This window comes from Thermobia domestica, chromosome 15, assembly GCF_964235325.1.
Source record: "Thermobia domestica chromosome 15, izTheDome1.hap1.1, whole genome shotgun sequence".
Taxonomy (NCBI): Eukaryota; Metazoa; Arthropoda; class Insecta; order Zygentoma; family Lepismatidae; genus Thermobia; species Thermobia domestica.
In genome coordinates, this window is record NC_137468.1 from 131,912,230 (window position 1) to 131,928,058 (window position 15,829).

Here is a 15,829-nt window from a genome sequence, read left to right on the forward strand (position 1 = left end):
GGCTACTATATCAACGAATGCCTGCGATATATTAATTTCAGAACCGCAATTTAGAACCGCAAGAACCCTATATTTGTTTTCAGAATACAACATGAAAAATTTGTTTCCATGATAATTCTTTTATTTACTTTTTAATATTAGTTCTACAAGTAGTACAACCTTCGACTATGACACTTTCTCGCAAGTTAACTTATAAGCATTTAAACAATACAATGAACATTAAAAATCAAAGGGAGAAAAAGAGACAAAATAAACTGTAGATTACCACATTGCCACGAGAAGTCAAAACATTCACATGAGAAGAAAATAGTCTTCGAATGGGTAGCACTTTTTGACAATTTTCTTTCTCTGGCAGATTTTTTTTTTTTTTTTTTTTTTTACAAAAATAAGATAAAATAGAAATATGTTTAAAGGTGCAAAGGTGCACGTGCACCCCCTTCCTTGTAAATATACACTACCTAAAGTGAGAAGCTAGGAGTGAAAATAGCAACACTTTCCGAAATTTTCCTGTCATGTTTCGATTTGGGCTTAAATCAAAGGGAAGTTTTGCAAAATCGATAGTTTAAGTCAATTTTCTAAAAGTTCAACAAAAGGATTCACCGAGAACAGATACTTAGGATATCCAGGGCATTTCCTCATTCACACCACAGGTGCCTAAAGGCATTTAAAAAAATCCAATTCAATTCAAATGTAGGCCTACTGGTAGTTATTGGTGCACCCCTCAGAAGATAGTTTCTACCAAATCTTGTGTGTTGGTCCCCCTTGATGAGTTTCTCGCTACGCCACTGATGTCTGATATGTATTTGATTTATAAACTAAATTGCTTGCAAGCAAATGAAATGTCCTTCCTGCTTCCCTGGGGGCCAGTATATGTGTAACTTTGGTGTATGTAGCTCCGGGTTCGATCCTTGTTGGGAAGTGAGCTCGAGCTTCAACCACATTGGTCAGTGCAAGACTGTTGTAAAATAAACATATATGGTGACTACCGGCAGTGAGCTCCTTCATGCCTAAGCGCTTAGCGTACGCGCCTTTTTCCTGGAAGACCCGGGTTCGATTCCCGGCGTGAGCACATGTGGTTTCGATTCCATGTTAATCAGTAGGTCCCGTCTCATAAAGCCTCGCTGCCGAAAAGGACGTTAAACTCCAAATCAACTCAGCTATCGGCAGTGTCATCACAAGAAGTAAAAATCTTATCAATAAGCTTACATTAAAAACTTCACTCTTTGATCGTTTCTCTTTTTCCTCTTTTTAAATACAGAACAATCAAAGTAATGCTATTCTCAAAGGACATGTGCCTGAGGGCCTAAGGTGTTTACTGAATCTTAAGTATGAGGAAAAAGAAAACAGACTGAAAAACGTGGAATTTATTTACTAGTATAATGGAGATTCTTTTAAAGCTAACCTTAGACTCCCTGTCGCCAAGGATGTTTAAACGTTACTCAAGCGTAACTCCAAGAGCATCAGAATTGAAGAAGATGAAATACAGATACAAAAGGTAACCGATAAAGAAAAGAGAAACATAGAAATGGTACTCATCATAACAAAAATATGTCTACTTACACAAAAATGTTCTGCAGAATTTCAATACGTTTCATATCGCTAAAATCAAGGAACAAAACCCTTTGGGTTCGAGAGAGAACTTGTATTCAGTGGAACCAGTTTTATCTTAACAATCTCAAGCAGGTACGACATACATGGGTATTTCGAGTAACGCTAATCCCTTGGTGACTGTAACCACAGTACCAAAATGCAGAATGTTCCAGTGAGTAACGTTACTCAGCGTAACATAATTCAGAGCGTACCATTTTAAAAGTTACACTGACCAATAACGTTATTAACTAGGTGCAGAAATGGGTTACAAAATAGTAACCGTAACAGATAACAAATTGTAAATATTGCACATTTCGTTAAGTTATCCACCCTTGCGTAAGATGTCGTCTCTTACGGGTTGCGCAATTTGCAAGTTTCCAGAAATTTTAAATTGTAAGTACTAACTGCAAAATAAAACATTTTACTACTTAAAATCCATATTTTTTATTCGATTAAAAACCAGTTATAAGCTATTATAGTTTATAAATATTTTAGTACCTATTTCTTTCCACAAAAGCCCTTGTTTGTTTTATTTTCCGATTAATTCCGGAATCTACTTCTTAGATAGGAATGGGAAGAAATATGAAGATAACAAAAATAAAAAGAACAGAAAACTAGCTGTGGAGCACCCTTCCAACATCAGTTACAAAGATAAGACATCGAAGACATCATTTTACTATACTAGTAGTTCTAATTTCATTTACTCATTAAATGCCTTCTATGTTGGCGAAACTAACTCCTCTATCAATTCACATCAACAATAACTGATACCCCCTGTCGCGCTCAAATTCCCTATCTATCCTTCCCAGAACACACAGTTTGTTACAACACTACATTCAACCACACTTAAGAGTAAACATCCTCGAAATTCTTTCACAGATTCTTCTATGTCCCTCAGAAAGAAATGGGAAGAGGCATTACCATACTATCCACAAACTTCCACCTGTTACATTCATTCTTTTTCGTATACACGTACCTCGCATATGGAAATGAATTGACGCATGGTTAAATATTAAATAAAACACGACCTATTACAAAGTAAGCTTTAGTTATATCTTTATCCTTGCCTATTTCCTTTTTTTTTCATAAGTGTTTTTCTTACTATATACCATTATTTTTATTCCACATTATTTCGCTTTTTTTTCAAAGAAGGTTTTTTTTTTATTTTTTTTTTTTACATAATTATATAAAGTAAATTTCTCTATTATCCCTTCTCTTTCTGATATTCTTACCGATTAATCTTATCTATTAGTTATCTTGGTTTATCTGAAACGCACATTGCTTCGAATATTTCAACTGTATCATGTTAATGCATTCCTAGTTGGGATCCACTTGGACGCTTCACATTTACTTCTCTTCTCTTCAGTTTTTCTTTCGTTTTCCCCTGCTTCTGCTTCTTTCTATGCAATGAAGCTGTAAACGAAAGTTTATAGTATGTACTTGTTTGACGTGTTATGTTTTCACATTGTTTCGCTAAATAATTTGTTTATAATTGAACAATGAAATGAAATGAAATGAAATTAAGGAAGTACCGATTACATTTAGTAGTGAAGGCAAGTGAAAGTTATTCACAATTAGTATACCATCCACGTTGATGCAGTAAAACTTTTTTCCATACTATTAAGTTCTCACTGAAAATTGGTTCCATTACGTTCAGGTTCTAATCGATTGTATAACGTTCGTAAGTTTACAACGGGAGAACCCGAAATACTAGTTATATTGCTCAAAAGTAAAATTTCATAATATACATCTAACATATTGTGAATACAAAGAGTGACGTATTTTTAAGGTGCGTGTGTTTAATATAGTTAAATAGTTTTAGTAAATTACAATAATAATTTATTTTATTTTATTTTCTTCCAGAAGAGGATACTGGATCCAATAAAGGTTCAGCTCCTGGTAGCAGAAATAGTACTCCTGAACCGAAAATGGTATTTAAAGACAAAAAGGAGGCTATTGAAGCTTTTAAGGAACTTTTAAGAGAAAAGGTGCAAATATTTTTATAATTTTGTCTTTTTAGTTCTAAATTAGATGAAAAATCATTCTTATAGTGTTCCTCTACTCTGTTATTCAGTATGTAAGAAAAGTGCTGGTGTTATATATTCGCATGCTTTTAGTTTTACGAACTTGAAGATTAACTCTAATTACTGCTTTGAAACATAAATACTTTCGATTGCTTTCAACTGTGAATAACATTAAATTCGAAACTAATTTATGAAGTACACTTAATAGACGGTATATGTACCATAAAATAAGAAAATATCGACAAATTATAAATTCTAATTGTACTTTTTTTTTTTTTTTTTTTTTGCATTAGTCTTACACTAACTACTAGGTTTACATTATTCTTCTTAAATTCTTTAAAGAATATAATTCACACAATATGTATACACTCATATATACACTGAATGACTAACGCAATGTTGTTGTTTGCCTCGTGACAATCTCACGGCGATGGATTTATATGCGCAGTACAATTGCACATTGACTTGGTCTGAACATAAATGAATCAACCTCTGTATTTACTTATGACATACTATTTCTAGTTCTTATTTCGTGGTATTATCAGCATCCTCTGACCGCATGTGATTTGGAACACACATATATCACACTGTTGGCCATGTTGGTAATCAGCTCTCCCTGGCCGTCCTCCTGTGTGAGTGAGTGAGTAAATAGGTGAAGTTGCAGATCATCCAGAAAGCTTCGTTAGTTGTACACTTCTACATCAATACCAACTTTCCTTCCTTGTAAAATTTAATTTGTGTATCAATTGTGGTTAAAACTTTATACTAGATTGATGCTATAACCACATACTCATGAGTCAATATATTTTGCAACTCCCTTCAAACCACTTTTTGTCTCAGGAGTCAAGTTGATATTCTGAACTTCATTGATTGCTTCTATAATACCTGGTAGGTTTGTAGAAAATGGCTTGGCACATTGAATCGCAGTAGAAAATCTAATTGATCGAGGACAACATTCCGCAACATTTTACATTCCGCAACATTCCGCAACATGTACTCAAGCTATTGGAAACGCAGTGTGAAAAAGAGTCAGACGATTGTCCTTCAAAATTCGACTTCTTGTCACTTCATACTTTCCATTCATATTCCTGCCATTATCATAATCTTGACCACGGCAATCAAAGGAATACGTTGTTTCACCAGATTGTTGAATCAGGTCTTTTTTTGCCTCTCCAAATTTTTGATTGCGTCAAAAAAAATGAGAAATTGTTTTTGAATTTCATCGATGATATTTTCATTCTTTGTAGATAAAACTGAAGTATCTTAAAACGAAACTGTCGGTTCTACATGTGACGAGTCTGGTGTTGCATCGTTAATGGTTGGGTAATATTTGGCATTTTCTCTTTTTTTAAGAATAGCTTATGTGATACGGTCAGAAGATCATTACATTAATTCATTTTGACTATCTGGAGACAGGTACTTGAAGTCGGCTGTGAGTTGCCCTTGTCTGAAACTTGACTTTAGATAGGTGATCCTTTAGCAGTGGATAGTAACTACTTAACAACTTCAAAATTCTCAGAAAATTACAATTTTATGGGTTTCCTATAAGTAGTTATCTCTCTGAACGACAAACCTCGTCTTCTAGAAACAACACATCATCTATAACCCGGCATAAAGTTTGCCTGCACTTCTCTGCTTCGCTGAACATTTTAACACAACAACATGCCTATATTTCTCTGACTATAAAATCATGCCTTCAAACTCCGCCATTCAATATAACATATTGTATGGTTAGCACTGTTCTCTTTAGTTCTTATTTTATCGTTGAGTTTTTTTCGCTTACTACAGAACAGCGTACAGTATTAGGCAACATTGACCTATTGATAATGGAAGTTTAATAAACATTCTACAAGGTAAACAAAACAGAGCACTGTTGTGCTGGGTACACACAAGTCAATCTTGGTTTATTATTTTAGCACCAAACAAGAAAAGCATGCCATTTACGTCTGGAGAAAGATAGGTGAATAAGGGGAGACATTGCGAAACACTGTTTGATTTATTTCGTCATAATTTACAGATTTTCCAATTAGACTACATCAAAATCAAACAACATAGGGTGATCTGGTTTACGACTGCATACGTTAAAGATAAAGCTCGAGCGAGCTGAATTCATTAAAACTTGTTTCTTAGTATACTTCACTTAAAACTACATCTCCAGTGATAGAGTCAAAAAAGTTTAAATACTTACAGTAATAGAACAACTAGATTCTTAACCAATTTATTTTGGATGTTTGACTGCAGTGGAGTTGATTCTTCAATTATTGAATTGGGGTTAACATTATCATGAGTGTTCTGAGCACAAACAAGCAGTAGCTTAAGAGTTGTTGGAATTTTCCCCAGCCCAAAATTTCCCAATAGGTTTTCTTTGGGTAAACCTACAATAAAACCCGAAAAAAACCCACCTCCAAAAATATGCTTCAGAACATAGATTGAAATAATAATCTTAATGTGATTATAATTATTTTCTTTAATCATACTTCTTAGTATATGTCTAGTTTCAAAATTGGCTTAAAATACTATAACATTATAAATACTTATATTTATTACCAGAACGAAATACTATTGAAAACAAAAAAAAAAAAAGATTTGGGAATCATGCATAACGAATTTTGGTCGCGCTCGATTAAACATTTGCTATAACAGTATTCAAATATAATCTGTTATATAAAATGAATAGGATCTTGTTTGTGCTCGTAGCATGGGGAAGTATTAAACCGTTTGGAATGCATTTTTGGATGAGTTATTACATATCGCGAACTGAGTTTTTAATTATGTTACTTTGAGTAAAATACATATTCTGTTGGGGGCGGGACACTGGAGGGTCAAAAGCTGTGCGAACAACTTAGTATCTCACGACCCTTTCGAGTTAGGAAGATGAAATCTTTTATATAAACTCCCGATTAAAAATAAGTGGATCTGTGTTAGAATTTCCATTTTAAATAGGGAAGGGAAGCATTTTCTATAATATGAAAGCGATGTTGCCTGTTGTTTCTGATCGCATAACAAGAAAACGGTTAAGCAGTTTGAAATGAATTTTTGAATATACGGTAGTTAGTACCCTCTGTTCATATATATATATATATAACACACATTACTTTGATTCAAGGACACATCCTAGGGGAAGTGGGTAGAGGGAGTTCAAAATTCATGTAAAAAATTCAATATGTCACGAGCCCGCCAAGTTAGGAACATAAAACTCCTTATTAAAAATAAGTGGTCATGTTTTCCAACGATTTTGAAAATTTTCGTTTTAAAGAAGGGGGTGATTTTCCATAATTCCTTTATTCACATTAAAAGCGATGTAGCATGGTTGTGTGTGATCACATCATGAACGGTTGAACAGTTTGAAATGAATTTTGAAACTCTGTTTATTATTTATTTATTTATGAATTGTGTTATTGTGATGAAACGGCGCATCGTAATGGAAGTAGAGGAAATTCAAAATTTCAGCCAAAATTACAGGTACATTATCTCACGAGCATGTCAAGTTAGGAAAATGAAATTCGGTGTATAAACGCCTAATTAAAAATAAGGGGAAACATCACTTCCTGTTTTTGAAAACTTCAGTTTTAAGGGAAAAAAGAGGGCGCTTTCTATAATTTCTTTCTTTACCTTTAAATCAACGGTGTCTGTTGTTTTTGATTGTGTCACGGGGAGATGAACAGTTTGAAATGAATTATTGAATACAGTTAATACCTATCTCAAGCTGAGATTTTATCATGTACATCTTCCGTAAAAGGTGTATCCTACGGGAGGAGGGGTTCAAAATTCATGCCAAAAATAGAATATGTTATGGGGCTTTTATTACTATACTTTCATTGATGTGAGTATTTTGAGGGGAAGAGGGGAGTCCGGAGGGATGTTTTCCGTGAACCTAATTCTTCGGATGCAAAGAACGGGCATATCAGTTAGTATGGGATAAAAAGTAATGCAACGATATTCCATTTGTTTTTGTAGTACATAGTTGCGTGTTAATATAAACAAATAATAAAATGTCATTCTCCATGTGTCAGTTAACTACAAATCGAGAACGTTTCGCTAAGCGATTAGTGTTCGCGCTTTTGGAATGGGAGGTGGGTTCGATTCCATACAGGAGCTTAAGTGGTTCGGATCCCACGTTAAGTTGTAGGTCCACGTCTCGTATAGCCTCGCTGCTGAAAGGGACGCTAAACAAAATCACATCATATCACTTATTGCCTATCTGGTGGAGTATGTGAAGCACAGTACAATTATTGTCATAAAAACCTTTTAAGTCGTAAAATTTGTTGTAAGAAAGGAAATGGGCAACTCTGGCTTCTGAACCTGAGGTACTATCCCAATATTTGCCTGCCGTGTTTTCACGGAAATTAAAAGAATCTTCAATCAGGACAGCTGGCTCAGAGATTTCAGTCCTGAGTGTGAGAGATGTTATTCCTGTTCTGTATTTCATAAAATTATCCATCTCGGTTATTCTAGAAAGTTATATACTTCTTTCTTTCTAGAAATTGAAATTTAAGCGAATATCAATGGTGCAAAATGTGTCCCATGAAACGCGGATGGGGTTCACGGATTCCTTGTGCGACATTTTTTCTTTCTTCTTCTTTGTCATTTTTAAGTTCAATGTCTCATGATTATGCATCGGAGCTAAGGGAGACTGTGATGATAAGATGGATGATGATGATAACATGACGAAAGTGGTAGGAAACGGGAGAACTCCGAGAAAACACATGCACACTGTGTTTGTCAACCACAAAGCGTACTTCACGGGAGCTGGGATCGAACTAGAAACCCGTGCCAGAAGTGAACTACGACGGCCCCACAAGGGAATTCCATAGTTCTATGTATACAATAGAATATGAATGCTTACATGGCATTTTAAGTAGAAATATACATCAAATATACGTACAAAATTTAATAAAACCCACTGGGCTGGGTTTTTAAAAGCACCCAGGGTTTTTTCACAAGGTACCGGTACCTTGAGTAGCGTACACAAAGTTCGTCGTGTGTCAAGCTACGATTTCATAGAATTTCACGAATTTATATATATTTCTTAATGTGGTAAATGCTAATTTTTATATATCTTGCTCAAGGGGGAAGGGCTTTTATGTAAATTGAATGTAGTGTAAGTGATAGAATTGTCGAATTTTTCGGTATTTTTTATGGGTCACGAAATTTGGCAGTAAGTCCCGAAAAAGTCACGGATTAGGAATTCCGAATTCTGGTAGACACCCTGGTTTTTCGATTTTCGTGTTTGGAATTGAAACAGAGACGAAACCGTCAGCAATGACAGGTATGTGACACTACTGTTCGTTCGAAATCACATCGAAAACAAAGGTGGAATGCTGCCATTAGGAGTCAGTTCCATTACGCAATAATGGTTGTTCGCGTGTTACCCACAGTTCAAGTTCGAGGTGTTGAACCGACTACGCACTAGTCCCAGACCTGTCGCTTGTACTTTTGCGTTTTCGAATCTTACAAAGTTAAAAAGTAAAATGTTTCATAGTGGTGATGAGATGAAGACACATTGGATTGGTTCAAAAAATAATCACCTGGGTTCTTAATGGAGAGAATTCAACGCAAGTTTGTCCTCAGAAAAGATTTTTCAAAATCAGATCCAATAAACTTAGTCAAACTACGTGGCTATATATGCTGAACAATCTTCATGTAAGTATTGAGTCGTCGGTAGATATAGAAGAAATTAAGATTTAATTAACGATATGTCCAACCAACATCTGCTGTTCCATAGAACACCACCATTTCTGAGTATCTCACGGCGCTTCTCTTGATAACATTTCGACTTCGTGAGAAAATTAATGCACTATGTTTCATTAATGATAGTGACCTTTACTAATTACGACGATATAATATTTTTATTATTCCAGAAAACCGTAACATTTTTCCACGTGAAACTGTCTGTAGCTTGCTTTGGAAGTAGTGAGTTATCATGTTTACATTGGTTGGTCGTAGCTCAAAATTATGAATCGATGATTCATTCGGGTCATGGAAAAAATAATGGGGATTATGTGAATACATGGACAATAATTCCTGTGAAGGCAGTTTTTTGAAAACCATCTTATCCCTCCCTACATTTGCTTGGAATCATTACCGTACCATATCTTATTGTATAATGCGAATACAAATAAACACAGCGAACCAAATGATGGAAAACTTTTTGACTGTTCCTGGTAGATCTTCCACGTTCTGATACTAATATAGAAGGCATATCGACTCAAAGTATGGATTTAGCTCGTGTTAACAAATAATAAGGAAATTTTTACAATCACCAAGTGAAAAGTGGAACTGGTACTATAATTATTATTGACTATCATCACAGTAGTTAAATACTACTGAGAAGCAGCTACTTTCGACTTATCTTTCTCATGTCGTTCAATAGAAAACAGATTACAAACACTATTTGTGGTGGTGTATGAAAGCATTCTTCGGCCAGCATATTCACCAGATTTATTTGTACTCATTATTAATCTTTTTATTATTTGGACCCCATTTTTTGTCGGATAGGGGGTTTCGGAATAGAAATGTGTGTCAAGTAGTGTATGAGTTCGTGATGCAAAAAATATGTAATTGATTATTATATGCAAAGTCTTGGCACAACTTGGCAGTAGTGACTAGAAATGGTCGATTTTTTTTCTTTTTGTAATGTTATCACTTGTGATCCTGTCAGTTGTCTCCCGAACGTATGTCCATCAGCAACTATCCTCCTCGTACAGGTATATGTAATGCTGTGTGTCACTTAATTCTAAAACAAAAGAAACTTCTAATTCACTTACCACATATACTCTTATACTTGCATGGCGAGGATATTGGATGGTAAACATTTTAATGATATTCTTAAGTTTGTGTTGTTAACGACCCTACAGGTATATTCCATGTACTCAAGCCCTTTAACTTCTGAATTTACCTTTTCGTCATTGATAATGCTATGGGTTCTCAAAAGAAAACTTGAATCTTCTACAGTGAGTATCGTGTTAGTAGTTGGAGATCATTACCAGGTAAAAGACCTGGTAGTATTTAAGTTCTTTATAGACATAAAACATTGTGAAATGACATTCAATATTTTGATCAGCTTATTACTTGTGATTTTATTGTGAAAGAACAGACGATCATTGTATAAATAACGTATGCATTTCGTTGAGTCTCAGCGAAACATGATTACTACTATTGATAATTACGACGATTTAATTACTTGATCATGGTGTTTCGACAAGAAATTAATATTTTTCCCTTTATTTTATTAGTCTGTAGCTATATTTAAAATATAAATAGATCTTCCTTGTAATGAAAGATAGATTAAGTAAAAGAATAGTTAAAGGTACAAAATATAATGGTATAGCATATTTGCATAGAAATAAAAGCAGGATGATAATGTTGGTTTCTTCCTTTTATCTTCTAGATTTCTTATTCATAGTAAAACTTAATAATATGCATATTAATGTTTTGATCTTAAAGGATGTTCCTAGTAATGCTTCGTGGGACCAAGCGTTGAAGTTGATCCAGCACGACCCACGCTACAGTACATTACAGAAATTGAATGAAAAGAAACAAGCGTTTAATGCATATAAAACTCAGAAACTGAAGGAAGAGAAAGAAGAACAAAGACAAAGAGCAAAGAAAGCGAAAGAAGACTTAGAAGATTTTCTTATGCATAATGATAAAATTACGTCCATGACCAAGTATTACCGATGTGAAGATATGTTTGGACATATGGAGGTAAAGCATTCTTCAGTTTTTTTTTTTTTTTTTTCCGTAGACATTTCCCTGATCCAAGATTTATATGTTGAGTGTTTCCTACATTGTCTAATGTATACTTAGTTTACGAAGTGTTTTCGTTGAGTTTAACTGATTTAATGAGCCTGGAAGTTCCCATTATTTTTGATTGCACCCACAAATATTTTCCTCATAAGTTGTTCTCATTCTATTTGATTTTCTGTTTGTTAATAAAACTCCGTATAACGTTAAACACAAACAAACTATTTGCTGAGCAAAACAATATATTCACATAAAAAACTACATGCGTGTTACAGTTTCGCCAACTAACATTTTGGCTTCATCAGACACTATCAAGTCTGATGAAGCCAAAATGTTAGTTGGCGAAACTGTAACACGCATGTAGTTTTTTATGTGAATATATTGTTTTGCTCAGCAAATAGTTTGTTTGTGTTTAAGTATATACAAAGCAAAGCTTCTACTTATGGAAAATATTCCGTATAACGATATCTTAGAGGGAATATGCCGTATACGCCACTACTTTTAAATTTAAAAAATGAAAATGAAATCTTTGAGTTTTACGTCCCACGGTTATGCCGGTTAGGCTAAAGGAGAGTAATGAAAGAAATGATGAAATGAAGAAAGTGGGAGGAAACGGGAGAACCCTGAGAAAACCCACGCACACGGTGTTTGTCCACCACAAAGTTCACTTGGCGGGGGCTGGGATCGAACCCGGGACCCCAAGCACCAGAGGTGAACGCTCTACCACTGAGCCACCGCGGCCCCCTACTTTTCAATTAAATTTGAAGTATTCAGCAATCTACGTGTTTTATCAGATGAGTTGTCTCAAGTTGGGAAACCATGAATAAATGTTGAGGTGATATCCAGCAAGATCTTTATTCATAGATCATGGTTATCTTATGCAGACTCATTTATAATGACTTCTCTTTAGATTTCCAGTAAATAATTGTGAATCTTATCTTATATTAATAATGACTTTCTTGTAAAGTGTGTAGTTTAGTTTGCTATTTACCTAATTTAAGTAAACATTAAATTACATAATTCTTGCCAGTAGTGACTAACATGCGTGTGTTTGGCCCATGGGTCCAGGGTTCGTTTCCTAGTGGGAGATACTTGAATTTTGAACGCATTATGGCGGTTTGGTATTCACCTTAAACTGTAGGTACATGTCTCGGTAGCCTCGATGCTGACAGAACCGCTAAACTTTCCAACCAAACAAATTAAACCATATGAACTCATTTTTAAAATACTATTGAATAATTCAGATAAATATTGAAACTCAGAAGCGATCACGATATTTCTTGTAGGAAGAGACCAGTTTTTAAACATTAAATGTAATACGTAGCTATGAATCATCATCATTTGAAACAACAATTAATAAAATACTACTGGGTGAAAATATTTGTGTCTGAGCAGATTTTGATCTTTGCTTGCAGTTTGCACGAATGTTATCAGTATTCACTCTCAATAACAATTTATTGTACTTTTTTTTATTGTAATGATCACAGGTTAGCGGCCAATAAAATATACTTAAAAAATTTAAAGAGGGTTTTATCTGTTCATATTTTAGTTCAATCACAGTTTTTTTTTTCTTTCTTCAGCAATCATATTTGTGAAAACCTAAAGGTCTTTATTTGGTTTCATATAATCAGTTTTTATTTCATAAAGTTTTGTTATTGTTTCTACCGTTATACTTTACGAAACCATGGGGCTTGTCAAGACATTTGTTCCTGTGAGGAAATGCACTTAGGAACCACAAAAAGAAACATATCATTCAGGATCTAGAAATTATAAGGAATATAAAAGAAACATTCAACTTAAGGATAGTCACGATATTAAACTGCAATAATACCCTACATGCCATTAACGAAACATTTTGTGTAGTTAATATCTAACAATAGAGGGTTAAATCGTTCAAAGAACAGAATTGACGCATATTTAATATTTAGAATAACTATCTCTGAATGTGTCGTACTTTCAAAATCTCCGTGCAGTTTCAGCAAGTCCTCTTACCTTTCGCGGCAGCTTTGAAATTCCAATTGTAAATTTACGTCACATTCTACGGTAGACCAATATTATCTTGTATTATTTTTAGTAGTACTTGTTAGATAATGGAAGGTGTTGTAATCCATTTCTACTTAATTGCTAGTGATGCAATAAGATGATTAAAAATGACATTCTTCAACCTCTAGACAGTTTAAAACATATAATTAATGTTTTACCCAATATTCAGAATATTAGGAAGTGCATATTTCGTTTTAAATTACTTTAAAAATCCAAATATACTTGTAAGAAGTTAGGAAGGATACATTGCATAGTTCAACGAAAGATACAAAAAACATTCATCATCTTATCAATACCGGTAATAGTACAAGATGGCATTATTTTATCATATTATGTGATGTAAATTTAAAGTAGGAATTTCTTAGCAACCGATGGTTGCAAAAGTGCAGATTTCAAAAGTAAGACGCATTGAGAACTTTTTTTTTTTCTAAATAGAGGTTATTTATAGATTGTTTTATTCATTCATTTAAGTTAAAAATCGGTATTAAATTTCAAAAGGATGATCAGAACTACAGTTCTGGAAGTGTTTTTCAAATGTAAGAGGGATGCTATCTAATTCCAAACTGACAACTCTGAAACCAGGTAGCATGACTATATCGATATAATAGAAGGACCAGAGATCTTCATGCAAATTGTCACTTTGAAAGAACGTAAATATGGAGATTTCCCTTTTATTTCTTTTCTGAGTTTGGTTTCTTCAAACAATTGGACCCCTTGTAGATTTGAAATGTAGTCGTTCGTATAGACACAAGTGGTAAATGCAAAATGTTTTAATATTGATTAGAATGGTTAAGAATGTAATCATTTGCGCCATTCTTCCGTTTGAGGTTAATATTTTGATTTATTAACACTAGTAATCTCTATCAAAATTGAAACTGTAAATAAAAACCTTCCGTTATAAAACTAACTCTTGTGTGACAATTTGATTTTTTTGTAGGGGCCGCGGTGGCTCAGTGGTAGAGCGTTCACCTCTGGTGCTAGGGGTCTCGGGTTCGAACCCTGCTCCCGCCAAGTGAACTTTGTGGTGGACAAACACCGTGTGCGTGGGTTTTCTCGGGGTTCTCCCGTTTCCTCCCACTTTCATAATTCCACCATTTCATTCATTATTCATCATCACCGTCTCCTTTAGCCTAACCGGCATAACCGTGGGACGTAAAACTCAAAAATTTCATTTCATTTCATTTTTTGATTTTTTTGTTTGTTTGTTTTTCAGGAGATAATTTATACATGATGTTGTTTCACACAAGGTGTTCCAAAGAATGTGATGAAGATTTAGAAAAGAAAAAAGAAAGAAAACTCATCATCAAAAAGCATATATGTAACAAAATATGAGAGAATAGTTGATTCTTAATTCTTATTTAGAGTTCTAGAGCCCTGCTCGTATGTTATTGCACTTAGATTCGATGCAGATCCTATCATCGTGAATACTCGCAAGCATGGACTGGTCTCCGATATTTGTTTTTATAAATAAAAAGTGAATTACTACGGTTCAATTTAAAGAAGTAGGGTTTTGAAAATAAATAAAACTATCAAATGCTGCTTACTATATTTCTTTACACTATTGAGGATTCCATTTTATTTATTTATGTATTTATTTTTATAGATATGGAGGTCTGTGTCTGATGCTGATAGGAGGGATATTTATGAAGATGTTGTTTTCAACCTGGCGAAAAGAGAAAAGGAAGAAGCCAAAACAATGAAAAAACGAAATATGAAACAGTTGGCAGAAATATTAGACTCTATGACAAATATTAGTCATCGTACAACGTGGCAAGAAGCACAGCAAATGTTGCTAGATAATCCTACATTCGCCGATGATACAAATCTTCTTGGTATGTGTGTTGTTGTTTCATTCACAAAAATCTTATCAAAGTTTGAAAAGTATCTCCAATACAAATTATTTTTTCAATTGTACTTTTTAAATAATATTTCTCTCAAAGTAATTTCGATAAAAATACAAAATGATTTTGAAAAGTGCTATTTTAGAGCTACACTGTGTAATATTTGAATAATCTCATTTTTTTAAAGGCAATATGTAAAAAACTAGTAACTATAATTAAAGTCTAAGAAACGAAATTGATTATCAGTTTCATCATTTCCTTCATGAATATGATTAACGTGCATTTGGTTTTTAAAAATGTTTGACATCGACTCATTGTATAAAACTAGAAAAAAGTTTTATAACTCTTCACGTGTAGAACAGAAACAATAGTACAGGTTTATATATATATATATATATATATACCTTGTGTGCTTATTTTTAAATAAAATGCTATTATATATTGTATACTTATCGTAAATTTGTAATTTTATGAAACGTTAAGTTGAAGAAAAAAGTTCTATACTAGTATGAGAAAGATTTACGAGGGTCGGCTGATAAGTTCTCGGCCCGACCCCCTTCCGAATGTACTACCCTGTTGTAATTG

General features: G+C 33.9%; 1 protein-coding gene across 4 annotated transcripts in view; it reads left to right on the forward strand.

The window, feature by feature from the left end:
- Positions 1–15,829, forward strand: part of Prp40 (pre-mRNA processing factor 40) — a 219,048-nt gene that overhangs the window by 92,616 nt on the left and 110,603 nt on the right. For all 4 annotated transcript variants that reach the window (XM_081740145.1, XM_081740142.1, XM_081740143.1 and 1 more), the window contains 3 exons: positions 3,454–3,578; positions 11,061–11,321; positions 15,007–15,235. In XM_081740145.1, the coding sequence (XP_081596271.1) occupies positions 3,454–3,578; positions 11,061–11,321; positions 15,007–15,235 (615 nt within the window). The remainder of the gene's footprint in view (positions 1–3,453; positions 3,579–11,060; positions 11,322–15,006; positions 15,236–15,829) is intronic.